At 36.9% G+C, this 14,555-nt stretch overlaps 1 protein-coding gene across 3 annotated transcripts in view; it reads left to right on the top strand.

The window, feature by feature from the left end:
• PDZRN4 (PDZ domain containing ring finger 4) overlaps positions 1–14,555 on the top strand; it is a 369,700-nt gene that overhangs the window by 211,152 nt on the left and 143,993 nt on the right. Inside the window, exon 1 of one of the 3 annotated variants that reach the window (XM_079936382.1) lies at positions 10,829–13,431. The exons of the other annotated variants lie outside the window; for them this stretch is intronic. Coding sequence (XP_079792508.1) covers positions 13,363–13,431 — 69 coding nt within the window. The 5' untranslated portion in view covers positions 10,829–13,362. Of the gene's footprint in view, positions 1–10,828; positions 13,432–14,555 lie in introns of those variants that run through there. 3 annotated transcript variants of the gene reach the window in all.

The following is a 14,555-nucleotide window of genomic DNA, read 5'->3' as shown; positions in this document are numbered from 1 at the left end:
GTTTTTTGCACTGTTTGGCAGTGAGTTAAGTTAGATAAATCTTTAAGCGTCATTCTACTACAAAAATTTTCCCAAAATTTTACTGAATTTGTGTAGTCCTATACCTCTGATGTTTTGCACATAACACTGTATATTCTTAAGAGACGTACTGCCATGAAAATGTTGCCTAACTTCTAATATTAGTTTCATAACATTGAGTCTTTCCCCAAATCATAAGATTTTACTTTACCTTGCCATTAGACCCTCTCCACCCTCAGCAGTTAAAAAGTCGATATTTTAACATCCTTACCTGTTAAGATTTTGAACAAGTTAGCAATTGTAACTCATCCAAATCATTCAGAAAGCAGGAAGACCCTTAGGAGTTGTGATAGGAAAAGATGGTCTTATATGAGGAACAAGTTTTTCATGTAATACTATCAACAATGCCACAAGGCAAAAGCTATTAACTCTGCTTCCCAAAGGGAAACTGAGATTCAGAAAGTCAAGCATGCTACTGCAGCTCAAATTTTAGGGCTGGGCCTTAAACCCATGATTTTTTTGGTTTTGAAGTCCATGTTGTTTCATTACTCTCTGTTGAGAAGTTCATCATGCTCTGGAAATTCCTATTCCATACTAAAACCATTCCATCCTGTGTCTGGTTTCCTTCAGGTCCTACTCTCTTTTATTCGAAAATAATTCATCATTTGATTAGAAATGAGCTTAACTTACTTATGCTATGTTTGTTTGGTAATACAAAGTTGCTGTCTTAATGCAATTAAGATGCAAAGCCACTCTGAACATCAGTATTTCTAAAATGGGCAAGGTTTTGCTCCAAGGGGTAATTAGTGCTGTATGATCACACTGTGCATATATTTAGTCTGCTTATATAAGACTGTCCTTATGTTGGATTTATTCTCCCTTCCTTCCAAAAAAAATATAGCTTATCTTTATGGTTAAGCAAATGATCTGATGAAAATCTGGATGGCTTATTGAGAAACCTGACAATTTTTATACTGATATTTCTGAATATTCATTCAATTGGGCTAGGTAATGTTGCTGTATTGCTTTACACAAAATTGCCTAAGAGGTCCCCAGAAGCCATCATGACTTGTTATTGAGTCATGATGAGTTGAGCTTTCTCATGTTAACTGTATTTATTTAAATACATGAACTCAGACGTGCTGTCTCTATGTCTTAGTCATACTAAGCTATTTTAAGGTAACAAACAGTTTTCAAATCTTTAGTGGTTTAATGAAGTAAAGATGCATCTCTCCTTCATACAGAGTTGGATGCAGGTCTGTAAGATCATCTGAATGTCTTTCTCCAAGTAGTGAGTCTGGGATCTAGGCTATATTCACCATGTGACTCCACTACACTGGTGAGTTTTGCTTGCAGGAATGTGGTGGATACACATGGTCCCTTCTCACTGGATTTAATCACTAGACTTGTGGGTCTACTTCAGGCTAGCTAAGAAGGAGGCTTACACATAGCTGGATTAAAAACAAAAACAATTTTAAGAATTCCAACCTGAAACCACAATTTCCAAAGTATAGCCTTCATTATCCTCTGATACCATTAGCTTTATAACCTCAATAACCTTAAGTGTTTTGTCATCACTCTTTGAAAGAGATTTCAAATATGGAGCAACTAAGCTCCAGACAAGTTGAACTTGGTATCTAGAGATACTGAAAATCAAAGAAGACTCATATCTTTCAGAAGAGTATATGGATTCATACTTTTACTTAATCAATTATGGTGCATGATGGAAAATCATCTCATTAACATAGAATCCAATAAGCAGTCACTTAATTCCCTTTGCCTGGCTCCGATATCTCTAATTTGGGTCACTCACTGTCCCTCTAGTGGGTGGTGAGTTCTTCATGTTTAACCACATACCTGATTTCCAGAAGCTAAAACCCAGTCTTGCCACAGGTCTGGTAAGAATTGCTCATAGTCATAGCCCATAGTTAGGACATGTCTGGTGAACTGCAAAAAGAGGCAATGACTGCTTCAAGCCTACCTCCCACAGCTCTTTGTTCACAGCACATTCATCAAAGACACTGTGCTATATGAAGTGGGCTCTATTGCCTTACTTCCTGAGGGAAGTGAAATATCTTATTGGAAAAGACACAGTCTTAAAGTAAAGCCCATCTGGATTTAAATCTCAGCTTTGCCACTTACCAGCTGTGTGACTTTCATCAAATCACATAATATTCTGAGCCTGAGGTTTCTATGTTAAAAAATACCATATATATCTCATAAAATTTTTGTGAGACTTAGAGCACATTTGCCATAGTAGGTGCTTTGGAAATGTTAGTTACTTTTTAAAATTAGTAACAAAGACCCAAAGATCTTCATAATCACATGAGTAATCATAATAGAAATTCTCCTGATGGAGACATTCAAGAGAGTGTCTGGTTTAACACCTTACTTCTAGGTTTTGAGGAGGGAAAAGGATGCACATATCTGAATTTTCTGTGGATTGTTTGAAAATGTGTATTTCTAGCTCTCATCCCAGATTTGCTGACTCGAAGCCCTGGGACTAGAGCTTGTGCATGTGTCACTTGAGAAAGTCTCACAAATGAGCCTACTTAAGTATAGCACATTCTAGAGGCCTGCACAGGGCATGGTAAAGAGGAAGTGCTCAGCGAATATTTGTGGAACTCAGAGGGTCCATGTCTTGGCCCAGGTCCTACCTCCCATAACCAGGTAGTTCTTTTCTGCTCCTTCCTGGCTGCCAAACACTATGATATCAACCATTTTTTAATCTTAGAGGAATCCAACTTTTCCCCAGTGAAAATTGATGTTTCAAAATATCCTTCCAGTCATAGGCAAAAACGGTAGACAAAACAAAAATATAGCTGCCTCTTTTTTGGATATGTTCACAATAACAGAATTTAGACACTTCAGCAAGACGATATTGTAAGCTCTAATAATGTTAGCCAATATTTATTGAGCAGCTACATGAAGCAGGCTGCAGGTAAAACACATGTTCACACAATCCCTTTGTGGTAGGTACTGTGAATATCCCTATTTCATAGTGAGGGCATCGAGGCATCTAAAGGGTATGTAACTCGTTCAAGTTTGTACCAGGAAGTTTTTTAGAGTGAGGTTGAAAGACATTTCTAGATAAGTTCAAACTCTTAAAAGAACTCAGGTACTCATTCTGATGATAGGTGTTCTGAGCCAGAATTGTTATACAATCAGACATTCTATATTATCAGTTTGACAGAAATTGATGTGGTATTAACATGTTGATTTGTAATGCTAATGTTTTAAACAGCCATATTAAGGATGTTTTCATGATAGAAAAAAGTGGCAATGGGATGAAGTAGGTCTGAAAATACCAGGACTACAATAGATAATTGATTTCCTAGGGTCCTGAAGGTGGAGAAAACTTCACACCCTGAAAACCCTATTAAAAGAACCTCTCTCTTTATTTGCTATTCCCTTACCTGCCTTATTTTTCTTAATTTACATTTACTTGATTATATGTATACATGTATGTCAGCAGGCAGGGAATAAAAGAGATATTCCAGACTCTAGAGTAGCCAAGAAGGATGACCCAATTACTCACCATCACATCACTCTGTGATAACCCCTTTACTTGCCTGGATATTTTATGTAATGATTATCTATTTATTTATTTACTGCTTCCTCTCACTATAAAGTTTACTCCATGAGATCCAGAAGTAAACTTTATATACCTTGAATATTATTATAATGACTGAATAAGTGAGCAGATTCCAAGGATGAGAGAGTATATATCACAGTACTAGATAGAAAAGTAGAGTCTATACTCTGTTAAAGTCAAAAAAGAGAGATACCAAAAAGACCTAAAGAGTGGTGTTGACAGAACTGTACTCTCCACCCCTAGAGCAGCAATATTCTGTTTTATACTTTCTTTTGTGTATGTGTGTGCATGTTGGAGGGGGAGAGAATAGAGGGGGAGAGAGAGCTAGGTAGGTTAGGGTCCAGGGAACTGGGGGTAGCTCAATATCAAAAAAAGAATCAAAAAATGGGCAGTAGATCTTAATAGACATTTCTCCAAAGAAGACATACAGATGGCCAAAAAGCAGATGAAAATATGCTCAACAACACTAATTATCAGAGAAATGTAAATCAAAACTACAATGAGGTATTACCTCACACCAGTCAGACTGGCCATCATCAAAAAGTCTACAAATAATAAATGCTGGAGAGGGTGTGGAGCAAAGGGAACCCTCTAGCACTGTTGGTGGGAATGTAAATTGGTACAGTCACTATGGAGAACAGTATGGAGGTTCCTTAAAAAACTAAAAATAGAGTTACCATATGATCCTGTAATCCCACTCCTGGGCATATATCCAAAGAAAACCATAATTCGAAAAGAGACATGCACCCCAATGTTCATTACTCAGCCATAAAAATGAATAAAATAACGCCATTTGCAGCAACATGGATGGACCTAGAGATTATCATACTGAGAGAAGTAAGCCAGACAGAGAAAGACAAATATATGATATTGCTTATATGTGGAATGTAAAAAAATGGTACAAATGAACTTATATACAAAACAGAAACAGACCCACAGACATAGCAAACAAACTTACGGTTACCAAAGAGGAAAGAGGGGAGGAGAGATAAATTAGGAGTTTGGGATCAACATCTACACACTACTATATATAAAGGAGATAACTGTATAGCACAGTGAACTATATTCAGTGTTTTGTAATAACCTATAAGGGAAAAGAATCTGAAAAAAATATGTATGTATGTATAGCTGAATCACTTTTCTGTACACCTGAAACTAACACAGCATTGTAAATCAACTATACTTCATTTTTTAAAAAAAATTAATTAAAAATGAAGGGCTTATAAATGTGTGTTTGCAGGCAGAGAGAAGCAAAAACCCATCAGGTCGTTCCTTATATGATTCTAAACTCCAAATGCTCTTGAGTGAATGAAGGACACAGCTGAGAAAAGGTAGCAGCCTGAACCTGGGAGAGTGGTCTGGGAAGGAAGGAAGAGAGATGTAGCAGTTAAAGTTGACAGTGCTTGGTCATTAGGTGTAGGGAGAGAGAAAAGCCAAGGCAGATGCTCAGACCTCAGACTTGAGCCCCTGGGGATGGTCAGGCCATTCTTTGATGCAGAACACTTGTAAAGCAGCAGTTTTGGAGGGAGAGGATTATGGCTTCAGTTTTGATAAATTGAATTTAATGTGCTATGGACAACCCATGTTAATGTATTAGTCAATGAATAAGGGGTTCTGAAGCTTAAGAGAGAAATTAAACCTGGAGATTCAAATTTGGGAGTCATCAGCAAATCCGTATACCTTCACTTTTCTCAAAACCTCCAAATTTACTTAAGCAACTGTTGATAATTTCTTAATATAGAGATATGACTGCCCTACTATTAGTGCATTTAATATTTATTAATATTTATTACAGAAGGAAAGATATTCTATGGTTGTTGGTACGTATTCAGTGCAGCAATCCTCCATCACCAGTGGAGTGGAGTAAGGTTATGAAATTGCTTAGATTTATTCAATCTATTTTATGCAGCCATGCTTGAGGATACAACTTGGAACCTGGGAGTTAATTTTAGACTACACTTCTGGTCCTTGGGGAAATTCTTCCATCTCAGTGTGCTACAAGCATCAGCAGAATGCCTTGTTCTAACCATCTAGGAATTTGTCATAATGATGATTATCTCTGAGTGACAATCAGTATAAACTACTGATTAAGCAGTGGACCCAGACTGTTTGGGTTTGACTCCTAGCTCCCCCATTTACTACTAATGTGACCCATTTTCTACCCTTGTCAAGAGGAGATATTAATAGTACTCACCTATGAGGGTTGACATGAGGATTAAACCAAATGAATAACACGTAGTGTCAGAATGATGACTGGTATATAAAAAATGCTAAATAAGTATTAGCTCTTATTTTCAAAAATGTGTAAGAATTATCACCATTCTCTATCCATCATGGTGTTCAAAAAATTCTGGTAAATGAAAAGATTTGTTGAGCATTTACTAGGTCACTTTTGTAGAACTAAAAACTGTGATGGTAGTGTGCTGGGAAACCCTACATACTTATCCATGACGTTGCTAAACAGTGTGACATTACCAAAACATGATATCCTGGAATGTACATAGCCAATTGGCCTATAGACAATCAAATCAAGAAAGCCAATATTATACTGGGCTAGATTAGTAGTCATTAAATTTCTCAAAGAACTACCTATTTCACAGTTGTATGAATCTTGCTTCAGATGTGATCATCAGTTTCTTGTACACTTATGTTCACATTATTTACACATTATGCATTAAAAGAAGCATCAGGGTTATTACTCTGAATGTATTACATTACATTCTTTACACAGAAAAAATGTTTATGCACTTACAAAATGCGCCACTATTTCTATTCTACAAGGGGCTGGGAAACAGCCTTTCAGAAGTTGTTGAATGACCAACATGCAAGTGTACAATAGCAAACAAGGTGGACAGAAGTATGGCTATGATGTTTCCATGAAGTAAATTTGAAATAATGTAATAGAGCTTTATTATGATAGAAAAATTAGAAACAGATAACCTGGAAATTGGAAACAGAGATCATTATTATCATTACCACACTACTTGTATGATTACTAGTAGCCAGTAGGGATGGGGGTACATCCTATGTGCCAGGTATACATGACATATTATCATCACAGTAACTTTAACCCCTGCAGTAATTGTTTGGTAGATGCTATTATTATCCTTGCTTTAGAGATGAGAAACAAAGAAACAGAGAAAGTTAAAAAATAACAACTTGCCCAACATCACATAGATAGAAATTAGGGGAGCTGGGACTTGACCCAGGGCAGACTGATTCTAGAACCCATGCCGAACCATTGCCCCAGTATGGACCAAATACTTCACGGTTAATGAATCCCTTCTCATGTATTTTATCTCATTCCATCTTCACAATCAGCCTGCAAGGTAAGTATTATTTCAGAGTATGTAAGTTGCACAAAGTGACACAGGTAATAGTAACAAAGCTCAAATGGAACCCTAGTCCTATTCCTTGCAATCCACACCCTTCTTTCCATTGGAGTCTAGTCTAATAACTTGACATTCTTAGGAGTCCATAAGTTGGTAAAGCCCTCTTAGTTCTGCAAGCAATAATTGTAGATACAAAATGAAGATGGTCACCTAGTGATTTCGGTGTGAAAAGGATGCTCCATTACACACTGGTCCTTGGAGCTGTAACTAAGCCAATGGATGTCACGTGTGTACTATCAACAGAAGCATTTTTGTAAATTCATGATATTAGTTGATATTGCATAGTATTCTGGAGAAAACACTGGTTTAGAGCCAAAAGACAAAGGCTCTAGGTCTCCTGGCATTGGGAATTTAAACATCTAATAATTTCTTCATTAATAAATAAGGGATAATATCTGACATGTTTACTTCAGAGAAATTGTAAACATCAAATGAGATGATGTATAATTTCAAACATCTTGCATTATTATACCACCAGACATAAGTGCCCAATAAATATTTGGGGAATAAATAAATGAATATGTGACTAATATGTGGAACAAAGTATAACTTGAAATGTAGACATAGTGTGTATATATATATATATATATATATATATATATATATATATATGAAATAACTGATAAAACTCATGTGATCATACTTTACTTATTTGTGTACCTGGTACAAAAAATTCTGTTTCATGGATTCTCGAATTTATGTATATAGAATTGAACCAGATTAAATCTATCTTAATGCTTATGATTCTTCAGTCCTTTGACTTAATGTTCTTGAACCAGCCCTAATGGGGGAAAAATCTCACCTGGAAGTTAGGTATAGAGTAGAAACACAAATATATGTCACTTTGCCAGAATCAGGTCTGTTCTCATATCCCAATAACAGTCATTCATTCACTATGCCTCTATTGCAGACCTGCAGTGTGAAAGACAGCAGGCTAGTATTTTGAGGAAGTCAAAGATCAATTAACCAACTCATCTCAGGTTGCCCAGGACTTATGTTACTGCTGTCCTCACATGTCTCATAGTCCAATAAGAGGGGTAAGGCATGTATGTAAAAATGATGTAAAGTAGAAGTGTTATGTGTCTTGAGATGGATACAGATAAAATGCACTGAGAATTCACAAGTTGAAGAGATCACTACTTCAACTCCAAGAGTCCAGGAAGGAGAGAGCATTTAAACTGAACCACAAGGGACTTCCCTGGTGGTGCGGTGGTTGAGAGTCCGCCTGCCGATGCAGGGGACGCAGGTTCGTGCCCCGGTCCGGGAAGATCCCACATGCCGCGGAGCGGCTGGGCCCGTGAGCCATGGCCGCTGAGCTTGCGCATCTGGAGCCGGCGCTCCGCAACGGGAGAGGCCACAACAGTGAGAGGCCCGCGTACCGCAAAAAAGAAAAAAAAAAAATTAAACTGAACCACAATAGCTTGATTTGTGTTTCTGAAGAATAAGCAGGATGAAGTAAAATCTGGGCCAACAGTAGGAAGAGATGGGGACCCTTATACAGCCGTTTGGCTTTGCTGGAGCCTAAAAAAAGAGGTGTGCATTCCAGGGACCAGTTTGCCGAGACTGTAGGCCTTCCAGGATAGGGAAGTTTGAGCTAAAAGCCAGGGAAATCCCAGGCAAACCGGGATGAGTTGTCCTTCCTTCTACTTTCTACTGCGCACTTGGGGACCACATGCAATGAAGGCTGTGGAGGGGTTTTAGCCAACTGAAGTGATTTAGCTGTGACATATTAAAATTTTTTCAGTAGTTTGATAAAGTTTACATTTTTAACTACAAATCACTTTCATTATTTCAGGCTATATATATCTTTTTAAAGGTTTGTTCATTCTCTCTCTCTCTCTCTCTCTCACTTCATTTCAGCACTTTGAAGGGCTAGCCTTCATTTCCTGTCATCAGGATCATGTAAAGGCATATTGATGTAGCTCTAGCTTCCTGTACAAGAGAGATAGCTCAGCAAACTAGCTATCGAATTCAACCACAGAATTTGTAATTGGAGAACTGAGTTCAGATCTCTTTACTCAGTTTAACCTTGAGCAAGTCCCTGTCTCTCTCAGCCTCAGTTCTTTGTGATTGAATATAAGATATTAACTTTAGAAAATGTTAGGCAGCTAAGTGGCTACTCAAAAGTGCCCAGATATATCCCTAAAATGAATGCAAGTTTGAGACTAGGGTGGAAATTTGTATACTAGGTGTCAAGATAGGTAGTCACAGCCTAGTTAGAAGATCCACACATGACTGTGGCAAGGATAGAGACAGGGTCAGAGAGTGGAGTTACTTACTGAACGTCCACACCCACATAGGAGAAACAGCCCCAGTTATTGCAAAGGCAATAGAGAAAGAATCATATGCAACTGATGGCAGCTGTCACAGACTCAAGGGGATCGGTGGCTCAAAATAGGCACATTTAGACTGTCCATCTCTCTCTGGTAGGGCTTGCAACTGTGTACTGTATTGACCACCAGGGATGGAACACAGGTACACCCTCTTTGTTAATTAGTTTTTAAAATCTTTTCTTGTAAATGTAGGAAAAATATAGAAAACACATAAAACAAAGCTCAATTAAATGAATTATCACATGACCACCTAGTAAAACCACTACCCAGATCAGGAGTTAGAACTTTGTTAGCCATGCTGAAACTTTCTGGTGTCCCCTCCAAACACAGCCCCCTCTCTACCCCTAAGGAGTAACCATCCTCTTGACTTTTTTGGTAATCATTTTCTTAGGTTTATTTATCATTTTATCACCCAAATGATTTGCATACCCAAACATATAGCTTAGTAATGTCTGTTTATAAAATGTCATTAAAGTCTCTTTCAATCTGTAGACTTCCTAGCCATCATATCTCCCTCTCTCTAGCTCCCTTCCCCTCTTCCCTCTCTCTTCCTCTCTCTCAGAAACTGGAATGTGTATCTATCGATGTTGAGTTGCCCACAGTCTGAATTTGGCTGACTGCATCTCCATGGCATAATTTAACATGCTCCTTGGTCCTCCACATTCCATGTAATTTGCTCAACTTTGGGAAAGACTCGTTTTTGGAAAGGTGTCGTTTTCTTCTGTCAGGTGGTACACGATGTCCAGTTATCTCCTGTGTGTGTGTATGCGTGAGTGTGTCATGTCAGCAGCCATTAATTCTCACTACTAGGTCCATTAAATAATTAGGGGCTGCTGGCATGGGCATGCTCTATCATTCCTGTTTTTGGTTTGTTAGCTGGCATAATTCTATAAAGAGAAACTTCCTCTCATCTACTATTTGGTTAGTCTAGTAGTACTGTTTATATAGGAAAAGCAAGGTAAATGCTGGATTCCTTTCTTTCATTTACTTCTCACTGAGCCCTCTTATATAGCACTCCAGATCTTGATGAACATCTCCTATTTTGAATGCCACTGCATTTGAGGGGAGTAAACTAACATAAATTAAAAGCAATTAAAATAAACAACTATATCTTGAAATATATACCCACCCCAACATATGTTTTTACACTTTGATGAATTTGTTCCTAAGGATATTTGGGAAGATAAACATCTATTCTCTGTTTATTTTTAACCCGTACTCTTCCATATTATTACTGTCCAAGACAGATAATATCTAATCTATTTGCATTGTTAAAACATTGTTCAGGTTAACTCATTTGTCTCTATTTGCTTCAAACTTTATATTCTAATACAAGATTTCACAGTTTAGTCATTGGAAAAATCTAACCCTCATTCTCTATTGAAATTTAGAGAAATTTGGAATTATAGTTCTTTTTTTCAAATCACCTTTCAATTCTCCAGGATGAACCCATTAGGAGCAAAAGATGGAAACTTTCCAAGGTGCATGGGCCAAGGGCAGCATTTGATAAATGATTGGAGAAGCTGCCTTTGCTTCCTGAGATAGAAATTAGAGAATAGCAGAAATAGTAATGGGTAAAGAAAACAGCCAAAAAGCTATTGCTGAAAGAATAGCTTTAATTTGAAATTTCTTACTTCACTGTTCGTTCTTTACATTTTTATGACTAAGAAAATATTTTAAAGCTGTGATTATTTAATTTTTCTTTACAAACCAACTACAAAATATTATAAGAAAGCCCCAATAAGCAACCATAGCTTCAATAATTGTTTCCTACTTAGCTTTCAAAACCTGTTGCATAAAGACTTTTATCAGTAAGGGAAGCAAACACTTTCATTGATAGATGAGTGAACCATCCTTGCCTTACTGCATTCTAATTCCTTGATCTGACTTTTTAAAGCACAGAATTTAAACATCTGAGAGTCATTAATTCTATCACAGCTCAGCAATATAGAATCCTTCAAAAAACCGTCAATGCTTGCTTTGAGGATGTGATCTCTAGCATAAGAACACTTCATGGGAAGTGGTGTAGAGAGTCAAAGAAAATTAAAATTTTAAAAAGCATCAAACATATATATTTTACAACTGCACCTAAGGAGGTTGCATCTGTTTGTGGCCACAACTGACTTTCACAAAGGTCCCCTCAAATACTTCCTTGAAATATCCTTTCATAAAGGAATTAAAATAATTAATATTTACTACAAGTGGTTTCTAATTTGCAGGAAGTCCTGGTAAACTTTGTTCACATCAGATCCTCAATTATGATGCCGCTTTCATCTAGTTCTCTTAGCTTGGCTTTCATCCAGGCTGTTAGGTGAAATTAGGCCCAGAAAAATCGGATTATGCCATCCCAAGGGAAATGACTGATAAGCAGCAGATGATTGCTTATCTCCTGGCTCCTTGCTGGTGTTGAGGTGTTGCTAGTTGCAAAGCCAATTTGTTAACAATTAGTACTCATTAGAATCATTTCCTGTTATCGATTCGAAACATTTGACAAAGCACTTTTAGGAAATTGGACCCCCAAAAGTAGCTATCCATAAGTGTTGAGCAATTAAAAATCTTCAGGATCCAATGTAATTCCTAACCAGAGTCATCAGTTTCCAAGTAATTATTTTTGCTTTGGAACCCACCTGCTATCCTGTCCAGTTTAAAGATGTGCTGGTACAAGGACATACTTCTTAATTAGCAGAGGTTGTGGATAAGTCAGTACAGGAACAAAAGGAATTTTCTTTTATTATCTGCTTTAGCTGTTTGCAGCATATCTTTAAGGGACAAAAAATGCCAGCTTGCAATACAATATATATATTGCGAGAGTATGAAATTAAATTCATTACTTCTATTATCTAAACATTTAAGTTTAGTTTTTAAGTCTGTGTTCACCTTTGTATATTATGAACTCTAAGTATAGAATCATAAATGGAGTCAATGTGCATTACATTAGAATTTAAATATTATCAGTGTCAGCTTTCTGAAATATTATATATGACTTTAATAAAATTAGCATTAATACTATATGCATTTGAAATTTTTCTCAGAAAAGTCATTGTGTTTATCTAATTTTTAAATATAGACCTGCATGTATTACAAGGCTGCAAATTTACATTCAATAGATATGCCCCATTATCTAATTAAAAAATTTATTATCTGTACAAGTATATCTACTGATACTTGCTTAAATGTTCTTTATTTAGATTAAGAAAATATGCCCTATTTCCTTCCTAGTAAGTAATGGTCTTTACATATAAACTATTCAGTTATTTTTGTAGGATCAGGATTAAAACTCTGAATGACACCCCCATCTTCTGTTCCTTTCCCACATCACTCCCCAAATTTTCCTTTGCCTCTGTGTTTATTTTATAAATTTAAATAATTGCTCCTATCCATCTTCCCCTAGACTTAATAATACTGAAAATATTTCTTCTAATTGTGACAAAACATGGAGATGTGAACTAAGTATAATATTTCTGTTTCTGAATTTCTTACTCCCATATTAAAAGCTTACATTAATGGAGAAATTAAGTGTATGTTCTTCTTTGAAATGCCCTATGCTCAACCTCTCTATCCTTAATAAACAGAGATGGTATTGACACAAGTGAATTTTGTTTAACCACACTACATTTGCTTCTTAATTAGTGAATATTCATCTGTCACCAGCAGCAGCTATGACACCCCTCCCTGCTAACATGTTCTGTCATAAATAATCAATGAGGTACTATTAATATTCATGAGCTGGAATCTGTGTAGTCATGTGCACTGATGCAGAGACAGGGGGAGTGTTGCCATGAACTGACTGGAAACTCTGTGTGTGTATCCGTGAGTGCAAGATACTTAGGGAAAGCGAAGAAGAGCATGCTGCTACACAGCACCCTGGCTTGTGCTTCCAGCTAACAGCGGTTTGTCTGTGTTTCTGGACTGAAGTGACTGATGAAAAACAGTAGTCAAGTCTGGAGGGTGATTCCCTTTCAGTTCACTTGCCTTTCAGTTCTGGGGAAATTAGAAGATTTGCTCTCTCTCTCTGCTTGTTAGAATGGGCTGCAATTTGTGCACTTTTCAGAAAAGAGAGGAACACTACAAACTGCTGTATGAAGTTTCCCAGGTGAGTGCAGGGTCTGTTACCAGCAACTAAATAGCCAGGCTTTGTGTTTGTCTGAAAAATGGTAAATGAACTGTGGCTAGCTTTATTTTTTCTTTCTGTAGATTTCAGAATGAAGGGCAGACTTGCTGGCTGGGGGCTTTTTATTTTGGTTTGGGGTGGCAGTTTTCAGCTTCCTTGCCACTCCCCCTTCAGATGACTTCCTGTGGGATTCTTTTTAACAATTTTTTGTATCTACTGCCAAGATGTCAGTTAAGTAAAAGGAGTAACACTGAGATCCATGTCTGTAATATTTTGAAGCCCCTCTTTCATTTTGGAATAGTGTTGACATTTGAAAATCAAATGTATCATTGTCTGCATAAATATTGGGATTTAATAGGCCTGTGAGCTCAGTTATTTGGAATAGACAGGAAAAGTTTCTTGCCAAATCTTGTTAGTCAGAGGAATTATTTGACTAATTAGGAATTTGTGCTTTGGTTTTAAGAGGAAGACCTGGTATATTTGTATTTTATGAGAAAAAAATACATGCTATGTCTCGGCTTGGATTAAAAAAGTAGATAAAGGAATTTTCTTATCATTTGTTCTTGGATCCTTTTTATAATTTCTTTGTCTGTTTAGCACTAGAAATTAATTTCAAGAGCTTATTACAATATTTGTATTGTAATAAAAAGGAAAAATGTGTGTAAATTTGGATGTCCCTTTAATGTATATCTGAGGGCTTTTCAGAATAAAAATAAGAAAATGATATTCCCAGCCTTCAGAGTTTTCATAGAATTCTATTAATTCACCATTTTATTTAGGCAGGTTTCCCTGGGGGTGTATGAAGTCCAAATTTCTTGTTTGGCAAAATAAAGTTTATTCCTCCCTTCTTCCGGTTTGTCCCAGATGTGACACACTACTACTTTTGTTTTTAGATGATATTGCTGATGAAAGACAGTGTTTGGGATGTTGGTGGTCTGTGGGCACAGCGGTCGCCAAGTGCCCACTGCCTACTGGTTCCCTCAGATTTCCCCCGACGTGATTCATTTCACAGTGGGCTAATTACAAAGTGGATTTGCTACACATGAAACAGCCTCCTTAGTTGCAATGTTAATGCACATTTTCATGGTAATGTGATCAGAGGCTCA

The sequence above is a fragment of the Stenella coeruleoalba genome (genome assembly GCF_951394435.1).
Source record: "Stenella coeruleoalba genome assembly, chromosome: 11".
NCBI lineage: Eukaryota > Metazoa > Chordata > Mammalia > Artiodactyla > Delphinidae > Stenella > Stenella coeruleoalba.
Note: the sequence above shows the minus strand (reverse complement) of the source record. Positions and strands in the feature narration are given on the sequence as shown.